Below are 25,346 nucleotides of genomic sequence, written 5' to 3'. Positions count from 1 at the left end.
ATGTATATGTGTGTGTGGTGTGGTGTATGTTGTGTGTGTGTGGTGTGGTGTATGATGTGTGTGTAGTTTGTGTGTGGTGTATGTGTGTGTGTGTGTGTGTGTGTGTGTGGTGTGTGTCTATGTAATTCCCACAGCCTATGCCTGTGTTTCTCTGTGCGTATTAAAAATGATGACTAAATGCCAGCCCCTCTCAATGCTGAGTTCCTCACAGATGAATGAACACGGCTTGGCCGGAGTGAAACAGCAAGAGAGAGGATGCTGCCCTCCTTCCTTGTAGCTTCTGGGCCAGATGGGAGGCCACTGTGTTACACTGGAGACCTTCATGTCTGGTGTAGAGAGCACACATGTGGGCCACATGGAGTGGGGGAGACCCTGAAGCCTGTGCCACTGTGTGGTCCCCTGGGGCTTTCCTGTGACTCTGCACGTTTCTCCTAGATCTACTTTTCCTTACCTGAAATACTGGGTTTTGAACTGCTTTGCAGAATCCCTAGTGTGGGTCCCTCTGCTCCTTCACTTGGCTCATGGGGGACCTGGTTGTCACTCAAGTCTCCTTTTGACTCTAGAGCAGATGTTTTCTCCACATCACAATGCGGTCTCAGGAGCAAGTATGAGTGGATTCAACTTTTAGCCTGTGACTGAGTTGGGGCTTAACGATGGCAGGTCACCTAGACTCATGCGAGGCTGTGGTCTTTTTTTATAAGGTCTTTTGTATGACTTTGTGTCCCCAAAGATGCAGTCATATGGCTGAGGAGGCAGTGGCCAGTGGAGGGACGTGGGGTCCAGATTGCATTAGTCACAGCTTGGAGACTCTGGCAAGGGCTGAGTCATGACATCCTGCCTGGCTAGGGAGACAGCTAGGGAGATCATCAGTCACCTGGACCATTGTAGGAGGAGCCAGGCATCCATGTCTCCCAACACAGCCTTCACAGGGGCTGTGAAGCAACATAACCTGGGGCCTCATGCCTCCCTTCCTGCACCATAGCATGCCAGGGCAGAACAGAGTGCAGGAGAGCCCAGCCCCCAACTCTCTCTCCTCCCTTAGTAGGGCGATGGGGATGGTGCAACACCGTCACAGGTGGAAGCTTAGGAGATTGGTCCCTTGTCTTGAACTGTGAGCTGCTTGTCACCAGGAGTCTGTTCTAAGGATCAGAGTTGAGTATGCGGTGGAGCATAAACTTGAGGGTAGCCAATGTCTGGAGCTCCCATCTAGGGACAGACTGCATCTTATACTCGCTCTTGTTGGTATGGCTGTCCATCCCTGTGATAATCCCCCTAACTACATTGTGCAAAAGGGGAACAGGTCCTGGGGCTGTTGGATTAACTTAAGACAGTGTCCGCTAGAGGCCAAGTGGGAGCCTGACCTGAATTTCTACTCCTAGGCTGGAACTTTTTCCTCTGCCTTAAGCTGAGCTTAGGGCAGGCACTGTGTGGAGAGATCCAGAGAGCCTGGAAACATCTTGGCCAGTGCAGGATGCATGGAGTAATTAGCAGGATCCATGGAGGCCTCAGAAAAGTCAGGAAACAGCAGGTCTTGCTCAAGGAGCTGGTGGGGTTCCTTACAGTTGTCTTCTTCCTCCTACGGTGATCTTCAGGGTCCTGTGTGAGATGTAGGGTGGTCTGTGGTAGCAAGTGGAGAGCTGTGCCAGTGAGCCTTGGTGTGACTGCCTGTGGGAGTGTCCTGCACAGCCAGCCTTTGAGCTACAGACGCCGAGGCTCTGGCAAAACTCATTGAGTTGTTGTTCTTTACCTTTTCATTTCATTTTGTCTAGAAGATAATTTTCCCTGCCAGGACAGGCTTTGGGAGACAGATTTTTCTAGGGTTCGGGAGCAGTGTGTGTCTCCTCTGTAAGGAAGGACCTAGGGGTGCAGGCCATATGCGGTAGAGATGGTGTTGACCAGCGACTGACTGGCCCTATGCACACCCTGCTCCCACTCCTGGCACTTACCCCTTTTGTCTTGGCAGTGTCTTTGAAGTTCCTCGTGAGGCAGTCAGGATGAATGTGGAGGTACAGGGGTACTCCTGCAGGCTAGCCAGTCTGGGCTCCTAGGAGACTGAAGTCTACCCTAGGCCACCATTTGTGCCTGCTGTATGAGGGGAGGGCAGGAACCAGAAAGGCCATAAATGTGAGCTGGCCTGCCACATGTGAGCTTGTACCAGGGATATGTTGAAGGACTGGAACTATGGCAGGCCCATACATACAGCCATCGGAAATGTCAGAAGTCATATCCACATCGTTCTGATGTAGAATTAGTATAGGAACCTCCCAGGGGCCACCTGTTGATCCTTAGCTCCACCTTCCTTCTGAGATGGTTTCAGTTAGCAGCAACCCATCATTTCTTCTGTCTGTGTGACAACTGTGTCACCATTCTCTGCTTGTCCTTGAATATGAGATCCCCCAAGGAGAAGGCAGGCCAGGCTGTCCTTTTGTGCTGTTTACTCCCCCAACCCCAGTGTGGGTGACTCCAGCCCTAGGAGGGAGGCCACTGCTCATTGACAAGTGACAAAACCTAGGACTGGAGATGTGGCATCCCCTCTGGAGATGTGGCAAGCCCCGTGGACTAGTGAGCCTCTCAGCTCAGTGCAGAAGTGGGGTCCATTCTGGGGAGCCCCATCCTAGGGATAATGCTTGCTTGGCAGATGCTGAGAAGGGTAGTCCCAGCTTGGGGCTTCTTCATGGGAATAGGTCCTGGAAGGTCTGGCAGCCAGGGCATAGAAACTGAAGCCAGAGCCTGGCCTGGGGTCCAGGACCTGGGACCCTGGTCTGGTACTGTGGATAGGAGTGCTGGGAGGTGGCAGTTTATTGGCTGGGGTCTCCCTGTCCCTGGGTCTGGGTGCTTTGTCTTAGATTAGGGCTTAGCTACTGGGGCAGCAGCAGCCTGAGGTAGGCGTTCCCTGGCACCCCCACTTCCTCTGGCACCCTGTAAACAGGATCTGAACAGTGCAAGGATACCCTTCAGGCTGGAAGGGGTCTGAGGTCCCTGGGAAGAGGTGGCGCCAGCCTGGAGAGCCCAAGGCTGGAGGGGCTGGGAGCCGGCCTTGGCAGCGGTCATAGACACTGCATGGTTGGAGGCCTCCTTGGGAGCGAGTGAACATTGTCTCTGTGCTTTTTCTTCAGCCTCAGTAGGTTTGGACCATTCTTGGACACAACAGCCTAGCAGCTTCCGCCCACCCCTCTGGCCAGGCCCTGCTGCTGCCAGCTTCCGCAGGCCTGGACTATGAACGGCTCTACAGCCTCTGTTCAGCTTCTCTTACAGATCATCGTTGTCCACTCTGACCTCACCACACCCCTAGGGCCTCCTGGATGCCCACATGCCTGGTCCATTCCTTCCTGCCCCATCCTCTGGGCACTCAGTCCCTTTGTCCTTCACTCTTGGCTCCTGCTAGATCCCTTGCCTGTGTGTAGTCCCCAGTTCTGGCCTGCCTCCCTCTGGAGACCTTAGGCACACTACAGAGACAGGCCTCAATGAGACCCAGAGCCAGCTCTGAGGCCTGGAGCCTTCCCTAACTTAGCTGAGTGCCTAGTGCCCTGGTAGCTGTGTTTCTCCATTGCCCTCTGCCTTCTGGTGCTTACCCCACTGTGCTTTACTCTGTTTGGCTTCAGAAGGCTCTTATGTGTCAAGCCCTGCTGGAGCTTGCAAGAGTAGGAAGTGTAGATTTATCCTCCTGGTGGCCATAGTGTGTGACAGGCAGTGTGCTTGCTTGGAAAAAAGCTGCATACTGCAGTGAGTCTGATGGTTTTCTGCTGTGTTCCAAGCTTTATACAAACATGCCAGCTGACCGTGGACAAGTTGAACCTTACCCTTCCTTTCTTTAAGCAGAACCTGTGTTTCCTACAAGGGAGCTGTGAGAATCAAGGTCACTGATATTGGTGAGGTGATTCACCGGCACAGGAGCAGGTGAGATCCATGGATTTGACCTCCAGGCCCTTTGCCTGAGGTGTGGGGCCAGGTATGTCTTATCTGCCTCTCGGCTTCCCTGGTTCCTCTGTAAATAGGACTCATGTGAGCATTGGCCTTGTAGAGTTTAAGAGTGTGACGAGCTGTGCCCAACCCCTGAGGTCACTGTTTATCTCTTGTTTCCATATCCCTGCTCCCCTCAGTGAAAGATCAGAGATGGCTCTGCGATGGACAAGCATTGGGGTGTCCTTGAACTGTGGCAGAAGTGGTCCCCAGTTGAGATCCACTGGAACAGGTTTGATGGTCACACAGAGTGGTTGGCTGAGACACTTGAATGGGGTCGGCCCTGGGAAGGGTGACTGGAGATGGCATCCAGTTCCCCAGAACACAGGGATGCCTGGTACATGAGGGCCCATATAGGAATCTGAGGTGAGGTGTGGCAAAGGGGCCGGCTGGCTGGTTGAGAAGGTAGGGCCTTGTTGCAGAACATAGGCAGAGACAGAGAGGAAGATAAGGACGCAGTGTGGGCAAAGGCACTGGGGTTGGAGACAGCCTTGGTGCTGATGAGTGGGATCTCAGAAAGCAAGCTAGGGTGGAGGAAGCGCTGAGGTTGCAGTGGTCCTGCTTCGAAAGGCCAGTGAGGGCACTGGTGCCTGCAGACTATCAGTGAGAGGTTCTGAGACGGTGTGGACTACAGACTTAAACCACAGTGGTTGACTTTGGGTGGGCTGATATGGTATACGTTTTGTGCTGAGGCTATAAGATGCCTATGATTTTGCTTGGCCCAGCAGAATGCTTGTGGGTCTTGCTGCCTCCCAGAGATAGGTACGCGTCTGCTGGATCCCAGTACCTATGCTATGTGGTAGGTAGGGGACATACACTGGTATTTCCTGTTTTTTTGTTTGTTTGTTTGTTTTGTTTTGTTTTTGCACCACATCTCTCTGTGTTCCTATCAGCTTCTGGGCAAACACGTTCAGAATGTAGCAGAATGAAATTGCAGGTCTGAGCTGGAGATGTTGCCCCTTTCTGTCACAGCCTGTGCATATGCCTTGGCCTGCACCCACCTGACAGCTCTTGCTTCTCCCAGATGCTGGGGCTGGTTCCCCCAGTCCTTTTCTAGCCATTCTACCTACATGCAGGCCACAGAGGCCCTAGCTTTGGCATATAAGAGTCTGAGGCTCAGACATCTTCCCCCCTTCTTGCAAAGGGTCATCTGCCTCTCATGGCCACCTATTCACTTGGCTTCCTCAGGAACCTGTCAGACTGCTCTACAGTCCTGGAACTCGTGCTGTAGACCAGGCTGGCCTTGAACTCACAGATCTGCCTGCCTTTGCTTCCCAAGTGCTGGGATCAAAGTTGTGCACCCCCACTGCCTGGCTGGGCATTTTGCAGTCTTACAGTGAGCATTTCTGCTGCTCCAGGCCTTTTCTATTTGGACATGGCGTGGTCCATTACCCTCGTCTGTAGCTTCTCCCTTAGATGGGTTCTCTGACTGTCCCCACTCTGTGTCCAGTCAGCTGTTCTTTCTGTACGCGTGACTATTTACTTCCCGGTGTGAGGAGGTCACAGCTGTCTTCCTGCTTTCCCAGTAAGAGTTCGTGATTGGTCCTCTATTCCTGCTGACAGCCAGTTCCCTGGGTTCCCTTTACTCTTCCAACCCGCAACCCAGCTTTCTCTGAAGCCAGGGGACATTATTAACACAGTTGCTGGTGCACAGTGGATGCGCTGGGCCAGTGTGTGGGATGACTGGCCCACACAGCCACACAGAGCAGAGTGCACTTGTCAAGGACCTGGGGCTGTGCTTTCCCACCTGGCTCCCTACCCTGCTCCTGTCTGCTTAGGTTCCTGCAGCCTCCTCTGTTTCCAGACACTTTTGTCTGACTGATGTTTTGCTGGGATCTTACACACGCAGCTTAATACTTTAAAGTTATACAAGCGGAGAGTTTAGGGAGTAAACGAGCTCTACAAGATTAATTAAGAACATCGCAATCCCCAGTGCCTCTCCACTGTCTCCCCAGAGGAGCTCTTTTCACTAGGTTCCTTTGATGTTTATCTTTTCTCTAAATGATGAGCTGTATTGCTACTTGATTTAAAAAAAATCATTTAGGCATTATTTATTGACTTGCGGAGAGGAGAACTCCAGTTTCTATGCCTCTCACAGGCATGTGCACATTCACAGGCGTGTCCTCACAGAGCAAAGGCACGCGTGCGTGCACACATAACACACAGCATGCAGAGGCATGAGTGCCTGTCATTCCCCAGCTCCTGTGTCCCTTCTGCTGCTCCCCAGAGTTTGTAAAGGCCTCTGCGTGTTTTATGCCCTTCTTAGGCACTTACCGAAGCCCTACCTCCACTTCCCTCTGTCTCCTGTTCTTGTCACTCAGCGGTCCAGTCTTCCTTTCTTCTTCCTGATGTCCCTCCAGAAGCTTCTGCAGGACCTGGTCAGCAAATGTCCACATTGCCTAGCCACAGTCTTTGCCCTGGTTTCCCTTCATTTCTCTGTGGATTCTAACAATCTGAGCCAGCCTTTCATTAGCCACTGGATGAAATCTTCCTCTAAAGTCTCATGGGGTTAAAGGGCCATGGTGCATGTCTCTGGGACCTGACACAATAGGATTAGGTACAGCAGCCAGACCCCCTGGACCTGTCTCTGATGTGACATAGTAGGGCTGGGTCCAGGACCAGAATGCCTGGACCCCAAACATCTCTCTGCCGGTTTCCAGCTGTGTGGCATGTTATTTCTCCTGTCAGCTTCTGTGTCCATATCTGTCAGGTCTGAACTGAGAGGGCGAGCCTGTGAATGGCCAGCTCGGATGCCTGCTTGTGCAGTGTACTGATACCTACTGCCATTCTCCTCTCCCGGGCCCTCCATGTCAGGGGTCTGTCCTGATGCAGTCCTGCCATAGGGACCACTCTTCTCCGTGGGCCTTACTTCTTACCTCGACTGACACTTAGAACTGTTGGGCTCTCTGGTCCCTTGTCCCTCACACCAACAGACATCTATCACCTTGTTCCATTGAGGTAGTTTTCTGTCAATTCTCCAGAAGCACCTAGAAAGTAAAGTAGGGGAGAAAACGAAGATGGAGGAAGTCATGGCACCTGCCTCAGAGCTCAGAGTTGTCTCAGAGACCTGTGGAGGCTCCACGGGGTGATGTGATAATGGAAGAGGAGTCTGCAGAGCTTGCAGTACTCCTGGAACAACTGAAAAGAAAAAGAGAATAACCAGGCAGGCCTTATGGGAAGATGTTTTTCAAAGTAGACTGCAGATCTATACCCTTCACCACAGTATCTCAGCCAGCAGGCAGAAAGCACAAAGGTTGTGCCTGATGAGCCATGGGGCAGCCAGCACTGATGACGGGGAGTGGCCTGGAGCTCCTGCAGAAACAGGTTAATACTGAACAGAGCCAGCCCTAGGCCTGCTGCTCCAAATCCCACCCCCACCCCCAGCATGGAGATGTCGTGGCTGCAGCCTATGCTGCTTGCCCTGATGCTTACAAACATAAAAGTTGAGCCCGGCAAGCCTGGGGGGGGGGGGTGGCAGACACTGAGGGCAGGGAAGTGTGTGGCAGCCAGAAACATACACAAAACCTGCCCCCCAGATGGCCTGCCTAGCCACAACATCTCCCTGACTCTGGGTAACAGCGGGATATGTAAGACTCTGCCATGGTCCAGGATGTATGGTACTTCAGAGATCAAAAACCTTGGACCGGACGAACGATTGGCCCAACAACTCATGGCAATGATTATTTTTGCTTGTAAAGCTGTTAGGGGAAAAAACACCCAAAACTAAAAACCCCGAAACAAAACCCAAACAAGCAAAAAACAAACAACAAAAAGAACAAAAAATGTGTGACATACTGCAGTTTTCAGTGCCACTGCAAGGAACGATATCCAAAGGAGAGGTGAGTGTGTGGTGGAGCGAGGTGGAGAGACTCGACAGCAGTGACAGGTGAGGGAAGACCGCAGTGGATGGGGAACAGGGTTGCTGCTGATAGGACTGACAGGGTGGTGTGCAGCAGCCTGGAGCTTGTGCAGACTCAGCCCCCAAATGCACTGCCAAGATGCAAGATGGCCCTGGTTCTGGGCAAAGCAGGGTGTTCTAGATGAAGAACCTCTGCGGCCTGTGTAGACCCTGGAGACCATGTTAGTATCCATGGTCCATTGCTCTAGGTTACACTGAAGCAGAAGGTTCATGTGAACGTCTGTGGTGTGGGCTGCCATGGGAGGCCATGTGGCTCCCCGAGGCCTGTGCTACCACCAGAGACTAGTGGAAGTCTGTAATCTGTGTTACTGCAGGAGGCCATGTTAGTGTGTGTGCTCTGTTGCCTTCAGAGGCCATGTTAAGTGGCCTGTGTTGCCACATGAGGCCACTGTGTTGATGTCCCTGGTCTGTATTGCCCTCAGAGGCCATGCTGAGGTCTGTGGTGCATGCTGATGTCAGAAGCTATGTGGATATTCGTGGTCCAGACTGTCACCAGAAAAACCACGTGGAAGTCCCTGCTCCACAGGCCCGCTGACTGTGAAGGGTAGGGGAGCTACTTCTGAAGTGGTATGAACGACTGCAGACTCATAATTGAGAAGGGACACAGAAGGCCTCTATGACAACCCTTGACCCCCTTCCCCCAAAGTAACAGCTAGACCAGAGACCATTGAGGAGATCCATTGTGACAAGGATGTTGAAGCTTAGCTGTCCACAGCTGATGGCTCTGGGGGAGCTGTGTGGGGAAGGACTCAGGTTTCTTTAAGGGGCTGGCCACTGCGAGTTTGGTCTTGTTCTGTGAGTATATGACCAACACAAATTGGTCTTCTTCCTCTACCTCCCCCCTCCTCCTCCTCTTCTTCTTCCTCTTATTCTTGGGGCAGTCACAGGATAGGGGTTGGACCTGGGAGGACTTCATGGGTATGATGGGGTGCCTGATATGAAACTGTCAAATAAGGAATAAAAGTGTTATATTGTTGAAGGAAGGAAGGAAGGAAGGAAGGAAGGAAGAGAATGGAGGACTAATGATAATGTCATATAGGTCCCAGGATATAAGGCTAAGGGAGAGGACTCCTAAGTGCTTTGGGGGTCCCCTAAGCCTTTGCTCTGCCAACTGCCTCCCACTGTGGTGCTGGCTGTCTTCCTAGGCTGCAGCTATTGCCCAGCCTGGCCTGGAAGCAGATGTGAGTGCGTGCATATCCCGGAGGGTGTATGCTGTATATGTTAACAGTGATGGTCTTACTGTTATTTACTTCAAGATAAGCTAATATGCAACTGAGGCGGAGTCTCTTTTAGTTTTGAACAGAGTAAATTCTGTTGATAGAACTGCAAGAACCAGAACTCACAGAGTTTCTGACTCTTAGCCCTGCCCTGGGGTGCCAGAAGCTGAAATGGTTGGAGCTTCTGCTATGCACTTGCCCCGCTAGGCTGAGCACAGGTGTGAGTATGTGGTAGATGTAATGGAGGAGCCTGCAGAGACCCAGCAATCCAAAGTGTGAGCTGAGAGGGCCTGCATGGGTAAGGAGCTAGGAGAGCAGGGCTCTCAATATGGGTAGTCGTGTGTGTGTGTGTGTGTGTGTGTGTGTGTGTGTGTGTGTGTGTGTGTGTGTTTACATTTATTTATTTTGTGAATGCGAGGGGAGGAGTGGAGGAGGCCAGGAGTCACAGAGTTCATGTGAAAGTCAGAGGGAAGCTGGCAGGAATTGGTTCTTTCCTTCTACTAAATTTATTCCACTGGTCAGGCTCAAAACAGACGATACGTTTACCTCCTGAGCCATCTTACTGGCCCATCTGTTTGTTTGTTTGTTTGTTTGTTTGTTTTGTATTTGTACATGCAGTGCAGAGCTTCTGGGGGACAGAAGAGGGCATTGGGTCCCCCATGAGCTGGAATTATAGGCAGTTGTGAGCCATCTGATATGGGTGCTGGGTACTATATTTGAGTCCTTTGGAAGAGTAGCAAGCCCCCTCAGCCGCTCCCATCCTGCGATCTTTCTAGAGGTAGCCAAAGAGTTTCTTCCCAGAGTCCTTGAGAGAGAAAACAGGGCACATCCTTCTTGGCCCTGTTTCATACTTCACAGGTAGAACCAATGGTAACCTACAGTGGCCATTTGGTTAAGGTCACAGGTCTGGTGCCCTAGGAATGGGTGTGGAGGGGCCAGGTAGGCCTGAGTTTACCTGTGCTCTGAGTCCTGAATCTGAACTCTTTTCCCTCCCTGTCTCCCTGGGATTTTTTTTTCCTGATCAGCAAGGAGGCTTCCTGCCTACCCTGCCCACCAGAAGATCTCTCTGAATCCATCACCAGCAGAGGAGGCTTGGGGAGCCATGGCTCTTTTGGAGGATCCTCACAAAAAGGGTGCCAGGCCCTAGGTAATGGCACAGCAGACACCCAGAGGTGGGCAGGTGTAGCAGTGTTGGCTCCATCAGGTTACACTCCTCTGAGGGGTGACCAGCACCAGTGATAACTGAGGCTGGGGTACCCTAGGAGAGGAAGGATCGGGGCGGGGGGGGCGCTCTCTGTGTGGGGACACGGAAGAGTTGCCATTTCTATGAGGCATGGTGCGGGTGCCCACTGCCACACTCCTGGAATGTTCTAGGTGTTTGGGGGTGCAGCTGAGGGATAGATAGTTTTGGTTGGACCTACTGAGAGTGCTGGAACAAGCTGTACTTTGCTAAAGCGGGACACACAGGGCTTGCGTATCTACAGAGTCAGGATCTCCCTGCAGGTATCTGAGTTTGTGAGCCCCATTCTGTCATCTTTCCCTGCTGTGAGGCAGACCTGTCCCATTTGGGCTGCAGCTTCTGCTTAGGGGAGGCTTCCTGTCTTGGAGTAGGGAGGACATTGAATTTGGGGTCTGCTTAGGCTCAGCCTAGTAGCTGCTGCAAGGTAGGGGTCCTGCCTCTGTATTGGGCCTGGCTCCATTGAGCTCAGGGTCCTTCTGGGCTGAGGGATCCTCTCTCCTCAGCTCTCCTAGGCTCTCTCCGGCTGAGTGAAGACTTTCTGCTTGGCTAATCTACTTCTTCTTTGTGGGCCCCCAGCTACAGGTGGCTGCTATCTACCTTGATAGAAGGACATCAATTGCATGCTTCTTCCTCATGGTGCTTCTACCATGTAGGGCCTCCTTACCTGGGACAAAGTGCTGTCTCGGCACCGTCCGCCCAGGCCTTCCTTCTCACATAGTTGTCTCCTCTAACCTTGATGCCTCTGTAACTTTAATTTTTTCAAAACCTACTTTTAATGATGGCTCCTAGACACTTTAACCTCCCTTGAAGCCCACCGCCCGCAGAGGTGGTGGAAAAGAAAGGATACAGGGGCAGGGAAGTGGACCTGTTCAGAAAGGTTCTTTGGAGCAGCTCCCATCTGTGTTGTCTGGAAACCGGCAGTTCAGTTCACAGGTTAGCGGTGGCGTCTCTGTCCGCTCACAAACACTTCACGGATACACCAGCAGTCCAGTTGGGGGTAGGGTCAGGTTAACACCATGAATCAGCAGCGGTGGCACTGCCTAGCAGAGACAGCTAGGCAGCAGCCTCAGCATGAGTCAGCAGGAGGGACCAGGGAGGAACACCGGGAGAAGTTCTCGGCTGTGCCTCTCTCAGCAAAGCTGGAATCAACAAAGATGTGAGACCCACAAGCACAGCACAGCTATAAGCAAGCCTAGTCCCGCCTCCATCGCTGTTGAGTCCCTTTTATTCTCTCCCCAAACATCACAAGTCCTCCACCTGTCTTGCCTTGGCACATAGGTCTGTCTCAGCTGACATCACTACACCAATCAGCACAAGTCCGTGGAAGCAGCAAAAAAGCCGCGGCACACCACCAGGAGTTTTCTGGTGTGTTTCTCTCTATGGAGTTCTGGCAAATGCAGCTCAACTACACAATGTAAGGCGGACCAGTACATGCAAGTTCTTAGCAAAGAATCCATCATCTGTCTTTTCACATGCTTGCTTTAGCGTGACATCCTTTCTCCTGTGTCTGTTTCAGCAAAACGTTCCTTCACGTTTGCCCCAGCAAAACACCATATGACACAACTGACTTTCCAAAGAACCTTTGTTTCCATTTCACAACTTCTCTTTCTCTCTGCTGGTTCCTGAATAGAGGAAGCAAGGGAACCCTGAATCTAGGGACTGTGTTGTTGGGAGGCTTTCTGGGATGGCATCATGTGAATGTTGAGAACCAGAGACAGGCTAAGCTGACTGGGGGCTCGGGATGGGGGAGCTTGGAGGGAGCAACCACAGGGAGACTTGAGTAGGAAGGCACAGGGCCAGCATTGAATGCCACGCTTTCTTTCATGTGGCCAGGCAGCAGGCGAAGGCTTAAGCAGGGTACAGGAGAGCTGGGTTTCAGGAGTGCTAGGTTATGGTGTTCTTGGGATGCTGAGTGTGTAAGGGGAATTACATATATGCAGTGTGCTCTACATGCTCACAGTTGATATTCACGGTCTGAAGATGGGTGGCAAGCACACTCTGACACTTGTCTTTTCCAGCCGAGCTCCTGCATGCCTGGTCCTGAATCCTGCTTGTTTGTTTGTTTCTTAGTTTGTTTTCCCTGTGTGTTCCCTTACTGGTGCCTTTCTGGGTTTGGCATGCGTCAGGGCTTTATCGATTGGATGGGCTCGACTACCACAGGGCTCTGATTTGCTGCCTTCGTTCTCGTTCTGACGCCTGTTGGTGTGACCTGGAACTTTGGTGCCTGTGGTCTGTTCTGCTGTGGGTAGGGCCACTCTGCCCATTCTACACCCCAGGGACATTAGGAGGCTTTCCGTTCCCAGATACCATAGCCCCTGTTGCTGAACCCCACAAAGGTGTCCAGAGGCGCTTAGGGCATGGAGGAGGGGTGTTTCCTGAAGTCTCCTTCTTAGCCCTTGGTCTGATCGGGATGGTATGTCCACTGGGTGGACATGGGGGACATCCATGTTCCTGTCATTCAGTCTTTGCATGGACAGTCTTCTTCTGTCCCATTCTCCCATGAAGCCCTGTGCACTTTCCATAGAAAATCATCTCTCAATTAAAAAAAAAATTGTAGGAGCATTTTTGCTGTTACCAGTGGTAGGGTTCTGAATATTAAGGTTTTTCAAGTGTTTGTTGCTCGTATGCACACATAATATTTTTTGTGTGAAAAGCAAAATCTGGAGTTCTTTCTTAATTTAATATTTTGTTTCTTAATTTTATAGATTTGGCAACTTTCACATCCACAAAAGAGATACAGTGATGTAATATCCCCCTGTGTCCCCTTTGTCCCCCTTCACTGCTGTCTCTTCTGATTCGTCGGTCAGGTCTCATTTGAACCCTTCTTTCTCGTGTCTCGTCTGCTAACATCTCTGTCTCTATGAAGTCAGTACTCAGCGGTCGAGTGCTGAGGCAGGAGCTGAGCTCTCAGGATTGCTGTGGGAGACGGGCCTGGCAGACCACACATCCTTGAGCCTTCTGGGTCCTTCCACATCTCCACACTCCCCTCCATCCTTTTTCCTTTTGCCCTCGAAGTTTATTTGTTGAAGGAGCCGGCTTTTCCTGTGGAGTGTAATTGAGTTCATCCCAGTCATTTTGCTGAAGTCTTTCTTATGAATTGCAGTAATTTGTCTCTGAGATCTTTTGAGTTTGCTCTGGGCATGGTTTGTGAACAGTGCAGTTTTCCCTTCCAGCAGTTTCACCTGCTCATGTTTTCCCCTCCCCCTGAGCTGCCTGGAGACTGTTTTAGGCTATTGGACTGACGCAGGGACCTCATGTGCTCCTCAGTAAGGCAGGAAGTCACAGTGAGTGGGTAGTGATCAGTCTCATCGAACCCCACAGCATAGCCGGAGGTACCCCGAGTCCTCACCGGACAGTAGATGTGTGTAAGCTAACACTGTGCCCATCTGTCCTGTGCACACCTCGCTTGTGTAGACCTGGAGGAGTGCAAAGTTACAGACATTGGCTCCGCCAGTTGCCCTGGCGAGGCATGCTGGAGCCACCCGGTGCGTGCTACCAGGGGATTGTGCCACACATTAGCAGCCTAGGAAAAGCCATCATTCAAAATACCAAGTACATGGGTAAAGCTCTACCATGGCTACGTGTTTCAGCTATAAGGGCCCCATGAGACATGTCATCTTTTCTTATAGACACGTCACTATTGTAGCACAGACACCTGTTGGGGACTGTCTCTCCTCTGAATTTGTAAAGGAACAGATGCGTGGTCCTTGAACCTTCCTGAGATTTTGCTGCATAATGGTTTTGTATATGGGAGCATTTTGACTTCAGTCAGTCTTCCAAGCTGCGAAAAGCCATTTTTGTATTTTTGTTCCTTCTTGGGGCAGTTTTGAAATGTGTCTGTTTCACCCATTCAGGTTTATTGAAGTAAAAATTGTACACTGTGCCTCTCCTTGCCAGTGTCCAGAGGTCAGCACTGCAGAGAGCAAGTGTATAGCCCTGTTCTGACCCCGGTGCCTCTGCTGTGCCTCTGGGCATCTTGGTTTCACCTAAAGGTGGGACCGGGCAGACCCCATCCCTGAGGCCTTGCAGGGCTGGGTGATTGCTCTCCTCTGAGCAGCAGCGGCCTGGGCTGCGGAGAACGGGTCTTCTGCTGGTGTTCTGTTGTTGCTAGAACATGGTCCACATAGGGTTTCAGCCTCTTTCCTCCCGCCCTGGGACTGTGTGCTTGTTACTGTTGCCTTCCAAGGTCACTGCTTCTCCCAGCTTTCTTCCTGAGTTGGAGCTGACGTTTTTGTTGGTCTCAGCTTATGTTTCTTAACCTTCCCTCCTCCTGCTGCTCTTTGTCTCCGGACTCTCAGATTGGATGTGTCTGCCTTATGCATATTCAATGCTTGCTTTTTGTTCACTCCATTAAGAAAAGTGTTTAAAGCTATAAATTTTCAAAGACTCTCTGCTTTAGTTGGATATCACACATTTTAAAAACAGGTAACATACTGCATCTTTGTTCAGTAATAGATATTTCTTGATTCCCATTGTGCTTTTCCTCTTTGACCCGGGAATTATTTTGAAGTGGATTTCATCATTTCTAAGAGTGTTTGTCTTCTCAGATGTCTTTTAAAAGTGATTTTAAAGCAAACGAGCCTGGCCGGGATTCCTTCAGCAAGCGCCTGCCATGCAGAGTTGGAAGTTCTCATGTCGGGGTTGCTGGGGATCGGGTGTTCCTGGGCCTGCCTTCCTGGGCTACCTTCTGTCCTGGGTGGCCTGGGGAGGCACCTGTAGGACTGGCCCTACAGCTGGGAAGGCCTTCTAGGCAAGAAGGCGAGAATATATGCATGGCTCTGGAAGGGAAAGCAGCTCCGTTCCGGGCTGACACTGCGGTCCCTTCATGCACAGTCACGTATTACCTCAGCATCCTCTCTCCATGCCCACCCCCAGTTCTCAAGTGGCACCCCCCCCCAGACAGCAGGCTGAAGACAGGTGCTTGTAGTCAAAACGAAGTGGCTTTGTTCCAGCATGCACCACTCCTGTTAGCTGGAATGGACTGAAAGGCAGGTCTCTGGTTTAGAGAAGGTAAAGCTAAACCAGGTATATTTGAGGACCCAAGAGCACCAGTGCCTACGTCTACAAACGTCATTACAGTACATGGAAATTAAGATGTATTCTCTATGTGGCTCAGATCTGTGTTGGGCCTACTGGGACTGGAGCTGGGGAGAGTGGCCGCTCCTCTTCACTGGCGCTCCTCACCCCTGCTGTTTGGAAAAGTGAGGTTTTAGAGCATGGATCTATAGAATGTGTAAGTCTGTGCTGGGGTGTTGTGGTGGTATGGGTTACCATTGGATACTCTTCTCAATTTCTCTGTTTTTGTCAGACTGGTGGCACCTGTCCCAAGCTTTGTCCTTGGCTGCATCTAAGGGTCTTTATATAGCCTGGGGCCAGCTTTCAGAAGAATTGTGGTTTACAGAATAGTCTGGAGCATGGGACATTCTGAACTCAGTGCTAGCTTTGAGCCTAGTAAGGATGGGAGGCAGGGTGGTCAGGGAGGGCTTCCTGTAGGAGTTGGTCCTGGTACATGCCCGGGCTCTTTCACTCCAGAACCTGTAGCGTGGGCTAGTGAGGGGGCTTGGTTGTTGCTGTGTGATTGAGGAGGTACAGGTGCAGTGAGACCTGTAGAGGTGGTCTGGTTGGGCATCCCTCCTACTAAAGAAGGCTGGTCTAGGTGCCCCAGGGACACTGACCCACAGGAAGGGCAGGCTTCTTCCCAGTGGGGCTCCAAGGTACCTCTGCTTTACTCAGGGGTCTTTCAGTTTGGGCATGGGAGGACTCTACTCCTGCCTTTGGGAAACCTTTGTCTCTTCCAAGCCATCCCTTGGTAGCAGATCCCCTGCCTCCAGAAAGACATGGTGTGTCGTTAGAGAGGAAGCTACTATGGGGCAACAGCGAGTCCAGCCTGGACCCACGTTCTGTGAGTGGGCAGGCTATGGGTCCTGAGTAGCAGTGAGCTGTGGTGTGCTGCAATCACAGTGTCCCCCCAGCTGTCTGCCCTGCACCTAAGAGCCAGAGAGGAACTACAGCACTGCCCAACAGACACTGGACATGCAGCAGGCAGCCCTTGTAGGACGGCAGGTCTGTCCCTGGCAGTCTACTCCGATGGTCACTATGAAGGGCAGGCTGGAACAGTGACAACTCAACACCATGGCTTAGAAGTAAAGCATCTTGTGTCACTTAGCTAGAAGGTCTTATACCCAGCTCCCTAGACAGGGGTGGGGAGGTGTTGTGAGCATGAATGGGTAATTGTGTCCTGACCTAGAAGATGCAGAAGAGGCTCTCCATGAGCTCCCCACTTCTCAGGCCACAAACACCCACATTTTGGTGTCTTTCCAGGCCAGGGGGCTCCCCTGAAGGCAGCTAGATACTAGAGCTCAACTTGCCTTCCATGAGCCCAAAAAAAGACTCTGCCACTGGGCTCCATGGATGGACGGTAGGATCTAGCACCACTCGTGCAGAAAAGAGGAAGCCCAACCTCTGCCTTCAGAAGACTAAGGTGCTGGTGTCCACAGCCATCAAGCGTCACCAGCTGCTGTCTGAGCCAGAGCTGCTGAAGGCTGAGCCCACCCACAGGTACCACATATGGAGCCGGATCCTACAGGCACTGAATGCACTGGATTACTGCCACCAAGGTGTGGTGGGACCTGAAGCACACGTGGGTAGACCCGTTTGCTGTTGTGTGGCACAAACCGGGTGAACTCCAGAAAAGTGCCTCAGCCCAGGCTCTGGCTACAGCCCTGGCTCTGGTAAGCTGCAGGCCCTGGCGCTCACACCCATGGAGCAGGTGGTAGTTAAGATCCTTCTGTGCCAGGCCGTGCTCCCTGAGGGTTTCAGCCTGCGACTGCCCACAAGCAGCTTGCCTACCGGGCCACCACTTCTGTCCTGTAGAAAGGTGGCCCCACCTTCACTGCCTTGCTGTACCTTCCTTCTAGGTGACCTGTTCTTGCTCTGTCTCCTCATTGTCCCCACTACCACTGTAACCATCTGGAACGTTCTTATTCCGCCATTTTCTGCTCCAGTCACTCTCTCACCGGCCCATCCATCTGCTCACAATACTTTCAAGATCTGTGACACTTGTGACCGCCTGGCTAGCTTTCAGCTCTTCCTGACCCAGGTCTGGGCAGAACTGAGCTGAGACAGGCTTGCTAGGATCTCAGTCACTCGGACTATGATATAAGTTACACGCTGGCACGTAGCTAAGGCACAGCCCCGTCTGAGGTGCCGATACTGTTCCAGGAATGCTCAATAACTTGCTGTGGTGTGAAACATGCTATGCTGTGGGTTTCTTTTTTAAAAAAGAGATGAGGCCTCACTGCGTGCTGCAGGCTGGCCCAAACTCCTGGGTTCTAGTGACCCTTTCTCTGCAGCCGCCAGGAACGGGAGGATCAGGTGTGAGAGATACTGTTCTGGTTTTTCTGGCTTATCATCCCCAACAAAGATGTCCTTACTGGCAGATCCAGCACTACAGCATTGGGTGAGTTCAACTGGGACCTGGAAGGTGGAGTCTACCTGGAGCCAGTCTTAGTCTTTCAGCCTGGGCTCTGTTCGGCACCTGACAGGTTGAGGAGGCCAACAGAGGTTAGTGCAGACTCAAAGCCCAGGAGCATATTAGGTGTGGGGCGCAGGCACTGGGGGAGCCAGGCTGATGTGTGGAATGAATGGTGCCAGGGCTGTCATCAGTAGGTGAGCTGGGCAGGAGGTCAGATCCCTGTGTGAGGTTCCGGCTGCAGGTGTGCGTGACAGCTCACAGCTAGACTGGTTCCCAGAGCTCAGGGCTAGCTTAGGATACCTGCTCAGATTTACGCTCCCACCGGCTGCTCAGAGAAGCTCAGAGAAGACTGAGATATCCCATGCCTGTGGTTGTAGCAAATCTGGCAGTATTTGAAAGGGGGTCTGGGCAGAACTTGAGACTGGCTCCTTTGCAAGTACTGTAGCAGACTGTTTTATATTCCCTCCCTTTCTCCCTTCTCCCCTCCCTCCTCCCCCCTCTCTTCCCTACCACTTCTTTTCTCCTTCCCTGCCTCTCTTTTTCTGTGTGTGTGTGTGTGTGTGTGTGTGTGTTTGTGTGTTCATGTGCACGTGGAGGTATGAGGTCAACCTAGGGTGGCGTTCCTCAGGAGCCAGTCACCTTGGTTTTTGAAACAAGGACTCTCATTTGGCCTGGAGCTTGCGATTAGGCTGGCCAGCTGGTCAGTGAACCCATCTGTCTCTACTTCCCCAGTTCTTGGATCACAAGTGCCCCTCTGTACCTGGCCTTTTATGTGGTTTTGGGACTGGAGCTCACAGCCCTTGTGATTGCACAGTGAGTGCTTTACCCACAGATCTGTGTCTCTAGCTCCTTACAGCATTCCTTTATTGAGATAACACTCGTGTTGAAATTCGCCATTTTATCCCCGCTCCCCCACTTTTCTTCCCTCCAGTCCTGCACATGCTAGGCACCTGCTGTACCCTGGGCTACCCCTCCAGCCCTCTCCCTCTTCTCCAAATGCAAGTTTCATGGTTTTCAGCATTTCTTTTCCTTTGCATGTCTGTTACTCCATCTAAGTCCAGTGCAGCCCCATGATCCCCAGGTACTCTGTACCCTTGGTAGCTGGTGATAGTCCCATCCTCTGATCTAGCCCTTGATAGCCCGAGGTCTATCTGCCTTGTCTTTGCCCCTGGTAGTTTCTCTGAATACTGCATTCCCACCGAGTCTTCTCTGCAGCTTGGAGCTTTACTCGTCTCCACTATGGATGGAGGTTTGTCTACCCTGGTCTTAGGAATCAGTGTGCCACAAGCTCTGTGGTGGCGCCTTCCTCACGCTGACTCGACTCAGTCTCCTTCCTTCTAGACTTGAGAGTTTGCTTGATCTCAGTGTTATCCCTGCACCTTCTTGCCCACATCTTCCCTAAGAGCTGTCTGCTTTCCTGGGGTGCATTGTGCCAAGCCTGAGCACAGGCTTAGTCCTAACCTGGCCACAGCCTGGGCCTGGTACTGGTCACATGCCCTGGCACTCCTGTGGCGTAAGCTGACTCATGCCACCTCACCAGTCTCAGTGCTTGTTCTACTTGGTAAGCTGTCCCCAGCCTTCTTTGGATCTCAGTTTAGCATGCTTCGGGGGCCAGGCTCTCATCATGCCTGCTAGAGACATAAATGTCAGGGTGCAATGGTGTGTTAGATCACAGGGAAAAACAGAGCTTGGAAGGACAGCGTTTGGTACTTCTGGCTAGTGAGGCACCCAGTCTCATGTCAGTGCATGATTCCATGTAGCCTGAGACCCTACCCCGTGGCATTCTCATTTTTGGCTTTTCTTCTTAGCAGATCTCCCTTGGATCAGTTCTTGATTGCATAGACTCCCGAGTCTTGTCCAGGAGCCTTTGAGTACTACCCTTCCTCCTCAGGGATCCATGATAGTTTTTCACCTGCGATGCATGTGTATGAGGCTTCTCAGCTTGGCTCTCACTAGGAATCTTCCCTCTTCTTGCTTACATAGAGGCCATGCCAGCAATCACCTGGGCAAGTACCACTGAGAGCCAGGAACAACCTTTGGTGCCAATCTTTAGTGAAGTTTTTTATGCCTTTTGGAGGTCGGACTTTGTCCTCTGGGGAGAGCCTCCCATAGCTGTTCACCAAGGCCTTGGGTTTGCCTTGAAACATGGATAGGAGAAGAGCTGCATTCAGCAGCAGGGGTGGGGGCAGTCTTCGGGATGCTGGGTTGCCATGTGTTGTCAATCTGTATCCCTTTCCTGCTGCAGGTGGACCATGATGTACACTGTTGCAAAACTTGTGAGGGTTTGCTGGATAGTTTTATGTCTACTTGACTTAAACTAAAGTCATCTGAGAGGAGGGAACCTCTTGAGATCAGGCTGCAGGCAAGCCTGTAGGGTATTTTCTTAGTTAGTGAATGATGGGGGGGGGCCAGCCCATTGTGGTGATGTCACCCCCAGCTGTCTCCCCCTGCTTAGAAGCAAGCCAGAGGGAGAAACCCAATAAGCAGCGCCCCTCCATGGACTCTGCATCAGCTCCTGCCTCCAGGATCTTGCCCTGTTTGAATCCTGTCCTGACTTCCTTCAGTGATGAACAGTGACGTGGATGTGTAAGCCAAATAGATCCTCTCCTCCCCAAGTTGCTTTGGTCAAGCTGTTTCATCGGAGCAATGTCCCTTTGTATCTGCCCTCTACCCTCACAACCTCCCTCTTAAAGGAAAAGAAGATAGAATGAAAAAAAAAAAAACCCTGTCATGGAAGCTGTAGTGTGATACAGTGTGTCACACAGTATACTGTTTTTGTCCACACTTCTTTACTTGCAAATGTTCATTACAGTGAGTCATTGGTGCCTTTCCAGGCTTCTATCTTCTGCTACACTATCAATATTGGGTCCTCACAGGGATATCCTGTTGTTGCCCAGTGTCTTGGAGATCCTGCAGCTTTCAATCTGCAGTACAGACCCTTTCACCTGCTCCAGCAGTTTATAGATAGGGTAGATGGGGTGGGCCAACTCAAAGCCCTGGATTTGTGTCTGGGTGATAGCTGAGTTGGTCAGTGTGCCAGTTCACCAGTGTTCACCTCACCAGGGCAAGCTCTCCTATAATGCCCCAGCTAGCTCACCCAATGGTACAGCAAGGGGCAGGGCTAGCTCTCCTTCGCTCACACCCACAGGGCCAGCTCACCCATACCCCTGCCAGCCACCTTGGTTAGCACGGCTGTGCTGCTCAGGTGAGGTGCAGGGCCCACTGTCCCAAGTTTTCCAGTTCTCATGACCTCAGGGCTACCTCTCCCACCTGCCCCAGGCAGTGAGGGGCCAGGATGGGGAAGCCATCTTTTACCCAAGCCACCCCATAGCTGACTAGGGTGGGGTTCAGCTCTCCCATGTTCATGCCCTGAAAGCTGACTCCCCCACTCTCCTGCCATCACCGCCAGTTCTACTGTGCTCTCCAGGTGAGGGGCAGGCCAGCTCTCCCAAATGTGATGGCCATCAATGGGCGGTACCATCTCAGTACGGTGCCTCAGACAGCAGTCTAGACTGGGGACATCTGCATGGCCCTTGGTAGTAACAGGGGCTGGGACGTCAACACCGACCCTGGCTGCCAAAGGCCTACATACATACATAGATGTGGCCCCGGCAGCAGCCTGGGCCTGGATGTCCCCATGGCCTCAGGTGGCAGAGCAGCCCATTCAGATTAGCATGTCCCCACTTGACAGCACAGCTCTCAGATATCTACAGGGTGTCCAGTGTCAGCACAGGCCACATTCATTGACACAGACCCCAGCTGCATCAGGACCATGGACCCAGACACGGCCTTTGGTGGCAGCCCAGGCCAGAACCTCACCATGGCCTCCTCATAGCTGCCTGCTTCTCACAGCCAGTTCTGCCTTTCTCCACAGTGTAGGAACCCTCAGATTCACTTTCTCTTCTACCCGTTTGTCACATGCTCCATCTTTCCCATCACACATTCCATCACACATCCGGCCATTGCAGTGGCACCTGCAGTAGGCCCTTGGGTGTCTCTCTTCTGGCCTCCCAGGGCCGGTGGTACTGGACCAGGCCCTTGGTTGTCTTCCTCCCTTCTGGCTGCCCCAGGGGATATGCAGATCCTACTTTTTCCAGGAGGGTCGATGCCTAAGGGAGGAGCTGCTGGTTATGTCCTCGGGGAGACTTTGAAAGTAATGGTGTTTTGTGAAAGCCTCTGAGTATCAGGTGCTCATTGGCTCTCCACCCTCACAGGCCCATGTCGACTGCTCGGGTTTTACTCATTGCACGTGGCTTTTAGTCTGCACCCTCCAGTTACTGAGAGCTCACGGGCATTGGCCGTCTGTACTCTCTCTGTGTCCGCCTGTTTAGCTCCATTGTTGGTGTTCTCTTGGGTTGTCATGTTGTGAGTTTGCCTCTTCTGTACACAAGAGCTTTGTCAGATGCCTGTAATTGAATATTTTCTTGTAGACTATGGCTTGTTTTACTTAACTATGACTTTTTTTGAAGGTCATGCCCTTTGTTGTTTGGACCATTTCTTTGATGACTTTTCTGTTTGTTGTTCTGCCCGAGAAGACGTTGACCAGCACAGGGTAGGTTAGAGTATCGTCTTCTTACTTCACTACAGATGTTGGGGCTCCAACATGTATGTCTGTGACTCATGGTGCTCTCTGTGTGTGGGAATTTGAGGCCTTGGTGGATGAGAGGTGTTTCCCTCTCCGTGGATCACTTAGCTCTTGTCTCCTTCAGTTCAGTGGGTGTTTGACTGTAAAATGTGTCTTGGAACAAGTTGGGAAACGATCCCTCCATTTTCTGAGGAGTTTATGTAGAATCCATGTGATCTTTCCTGTAAATATTTGGCAGAATTTGCCAGGGAAGCCTTCTGAGTCTGGAGTTTCCACTGGGAGACACTGAACTGTACTTCATTCTCCTTCAGGCTGCAGTGGTGCCCACGGTGACCGCTGCTTCTCAAGTGACCTGATTTTTAAAGGCCTTACCCATTTCAACTAAACTGTCAGAACAGTGGGACACTGTGTGTCCTCCTCCTGCCTATGGGATCTGCAGTGGTGTCTCCTCCTCCATGGCTAGTGTTGCTGGTCTGTGTTTGTACCCCCACCCCGTGTGTGTGTGTGTGTGTGTGTGTGTGTGTGTGTGTGGAGTCCTGGCTGACATCCAGCTTGTTATGTAGAGCATGCTGACCTGGAACTTAATGGTGATCTTTGACTGTTTGCCTTGCAGGTGCTGGGATCCCAGGGTTCCGGGTGTGTGCCACGGCACCCAGGCTTACTCTTTTGTTTTGATTGTCCGGTATAACTTTATTGTTTTAGATAATCTAAGATAGAATTGGAGTTAATGCAACTAATGTAAAGTTATCAATCTCACTGTTTCTAAGAAGCAGGCTCTGGTCGCATTGACTTTTCTCTAATATTGGTTGACTTTTTTTTTTTTTTTTTTTTTAAATCTCGCCATCTTTGTGTTCTCCCTTCTGCTTCCTTTGGGTCAGATATCCTTTTGTTATTTTTTAGGTCATCATCTGAGATGATTCTTCTTTTCTGATAACTGTTTGTTAATATAAGTTTTCCTTTATGTGTTGTTTTACTTGTATACATTAAACATGTCATTCCCAGTTTACGCAGTTAATATTTTTGGATTTTCCTTATAATTTCTTATCTCCCTTACTTATTGAGAGCGTGCTGCCTAATTTCAGGTACCTACGTATATCCACAGGCGTCTTTGTGCTGTTAATTTTTAGGTCTCTTCTGTTCAGAGAATGTGTATTTTGTATGGTAACTGCTGTCATAAACACATAGAGACTTGGTTTATGGTCTGAAACGTGACACATCTGGATGAGCATCCTCATGTTCTGTCAGGAGCATGGGCTTAGCTTCTGTGGCATTGACTGGTGCTGTGTTCAGGTCTCTGTCTCCTCACTGACTTCTGCCCGCTTGCTCTGTTGTCCGCTGTGACTTAACCTTTGGTTGTGGGTTTGCAGTGTCCCTTCCCAGCCTTGTCCGTTTGCCTTCATGTATGCTCAAGCTGGGTTATTGAGTGTGTCCCATTTGCCATTTAACCTTGTGCAATCGTCCTTCTCTTGTCCCTGGTTGTATTGGTTCTGAATTCTGCTGTCTGCTGTCAGTTTGCCCACGGTGTATTTTCCATCCCTCTTACCTAGCCATATCTGTTCTGTAGTAGATTTATGCATATTCTGTGTGAGTTCTTGCTTCTCGCCACCTCAGTTGGCAGCCTCTGCTCTGTGAGTGAGTTGGTGCTGTTGGACGCAGCCTGTGGAAACTGGAAAGCTTCCTGTCCCACCTTCTCTACTAGGAAGTAGTACAGGGACATTTAAAATGTGCAGCTTAAGAATGAATCATTTTATTTAATTTCAGTACATAATGAAAGTTTACATTCAGACTCCGCCCTGGCGAGGTGTGGCTGGCCTGGCCTCCTCCTGTCCAGCCTTTCATCCATGCTGCAAATGCCAGAGGTTTCCTCCACTCTGCCCACTTGATGCATGCTTTCCAGCGTTTGGTTGGAACAGGCTCTCTCCTTTTATTTGTAGGAAATAAATATCTACTTGGCGCCTATTTTTGAAATGTATTTTCAGTATTTTTGAAATGTATTTTCAGTATTTTTCTACAGTTGTTTTTCTTTTCCGGACCCTCCTTTTCTTGGAGCAATTGAACAACTGATTAGTATCCATTTTTTTTTTTTTTTTTTACCATTGTTAGGGCTTAGTAACAATTTCTACTGACCATCTTAGTGGTTGCTTTCTAGTTCACAGTGTGTATCTTTATCTCTTAGGCCTGCCTTGAAACCTACAACCCTCTGCCTGCATAGTTCTTACTGCCCTTGTTCATTCATAAGTATTTTGTTCGTCCCCCCCCCCCAGTATGCTAACAGCTATCATTAACGGCATGTTATTACTGATTTTACTTAACAGTCAATTTTCCTTTAGATACACAGACGTGAGAAGAGGCCTGTTTAAATCCCTCTCCCTCTACACCATCCCGGCTCTCTTCAGCTCTTTATTTAGACTGAGATTTCCTTTGCTTGGTGCTTCTGACCTGAATAACTTACTTCAACACATTCTGTGGTGCACATTTGGTGGGAACAGGCTCTCACTCTTTATTTGTAGAAAATAAATATCTACTCCACATCTATTTTTGAGATATACTTGCAGTGAGTATAGAGTTCAGCTGGAAGGTCTTCTTCTTTCTGTATTTAAAGGTGCTATACTTTACCATCTCCCTCCGACCCACCCTAGGCCCTGTGTGCTCGGGGAGAGGGGAGGTCCTCCTCTGCCCTTGGACGCTGTCTGCTTTCCAGTGGCTTCTTGCCTCAGATGTGGCTCATTGCTTGGGGTTTATTGACATTTAGTTGCTGCAGTTTATAGTTTTGTAGAATTTAGATGCTTTTGAAGTCTCTTTTGATTGCTTGCTTATGTGTTTATGCACCCCTCTTTCCATGTGTGCCCTGGACTTTGGGGTATGGCCAGGGATCCTGGACCTCTTTTCACTTTCCTTGGTCTTTTTTCTTTTGGTTTAGTTTCTCCTGTTATTTTTCCTGCCCACTAGCC

At 50.9% G+C, this 25,346-nt stretch overlaps 1 protein-coding gene across 1 annotated transcript; it reads left to right on the top strand.

Moving 5' to 3' along the window:
- Window positions 1-9,390: 9,390 nt before the first annotated feature.
- LOC148004843 (t-SNARE domain containing 1) lies at window positions 9,391-17,456 on the top strand. Its single transcript, XM_087559896.1, is given in 5 exon segments — window positions 9,391-9,394; window positions 10,064-10,243; window positions 16,693-16,961; window positions 16,963-17,043; window positions 17,046-17,456. Coding segments are annotated over 5 exon segments (945 nt in total).
- Window positions 17,457-25,346: the final 7,890 nt, after the last annotated feature.

Source organism: Rattus norvegicus, chromosome 7 (genome assembly GCF_021556685.1).
Source record: "Rattus norvegicus strain SHRSP/BbbUtx chromosome 7, alternate assembly SHRSP_T2T, whole genome shotgun sequence".
Lineage (NCBI taxonomy): Eukaryota > Metazoa > Chordata > Mammalia > Rodentia > Muridae > Rattus > Rattus norvegicus.
This window is presented reverse-complemented; position numbering and strand designations above follow the sequence as displayed.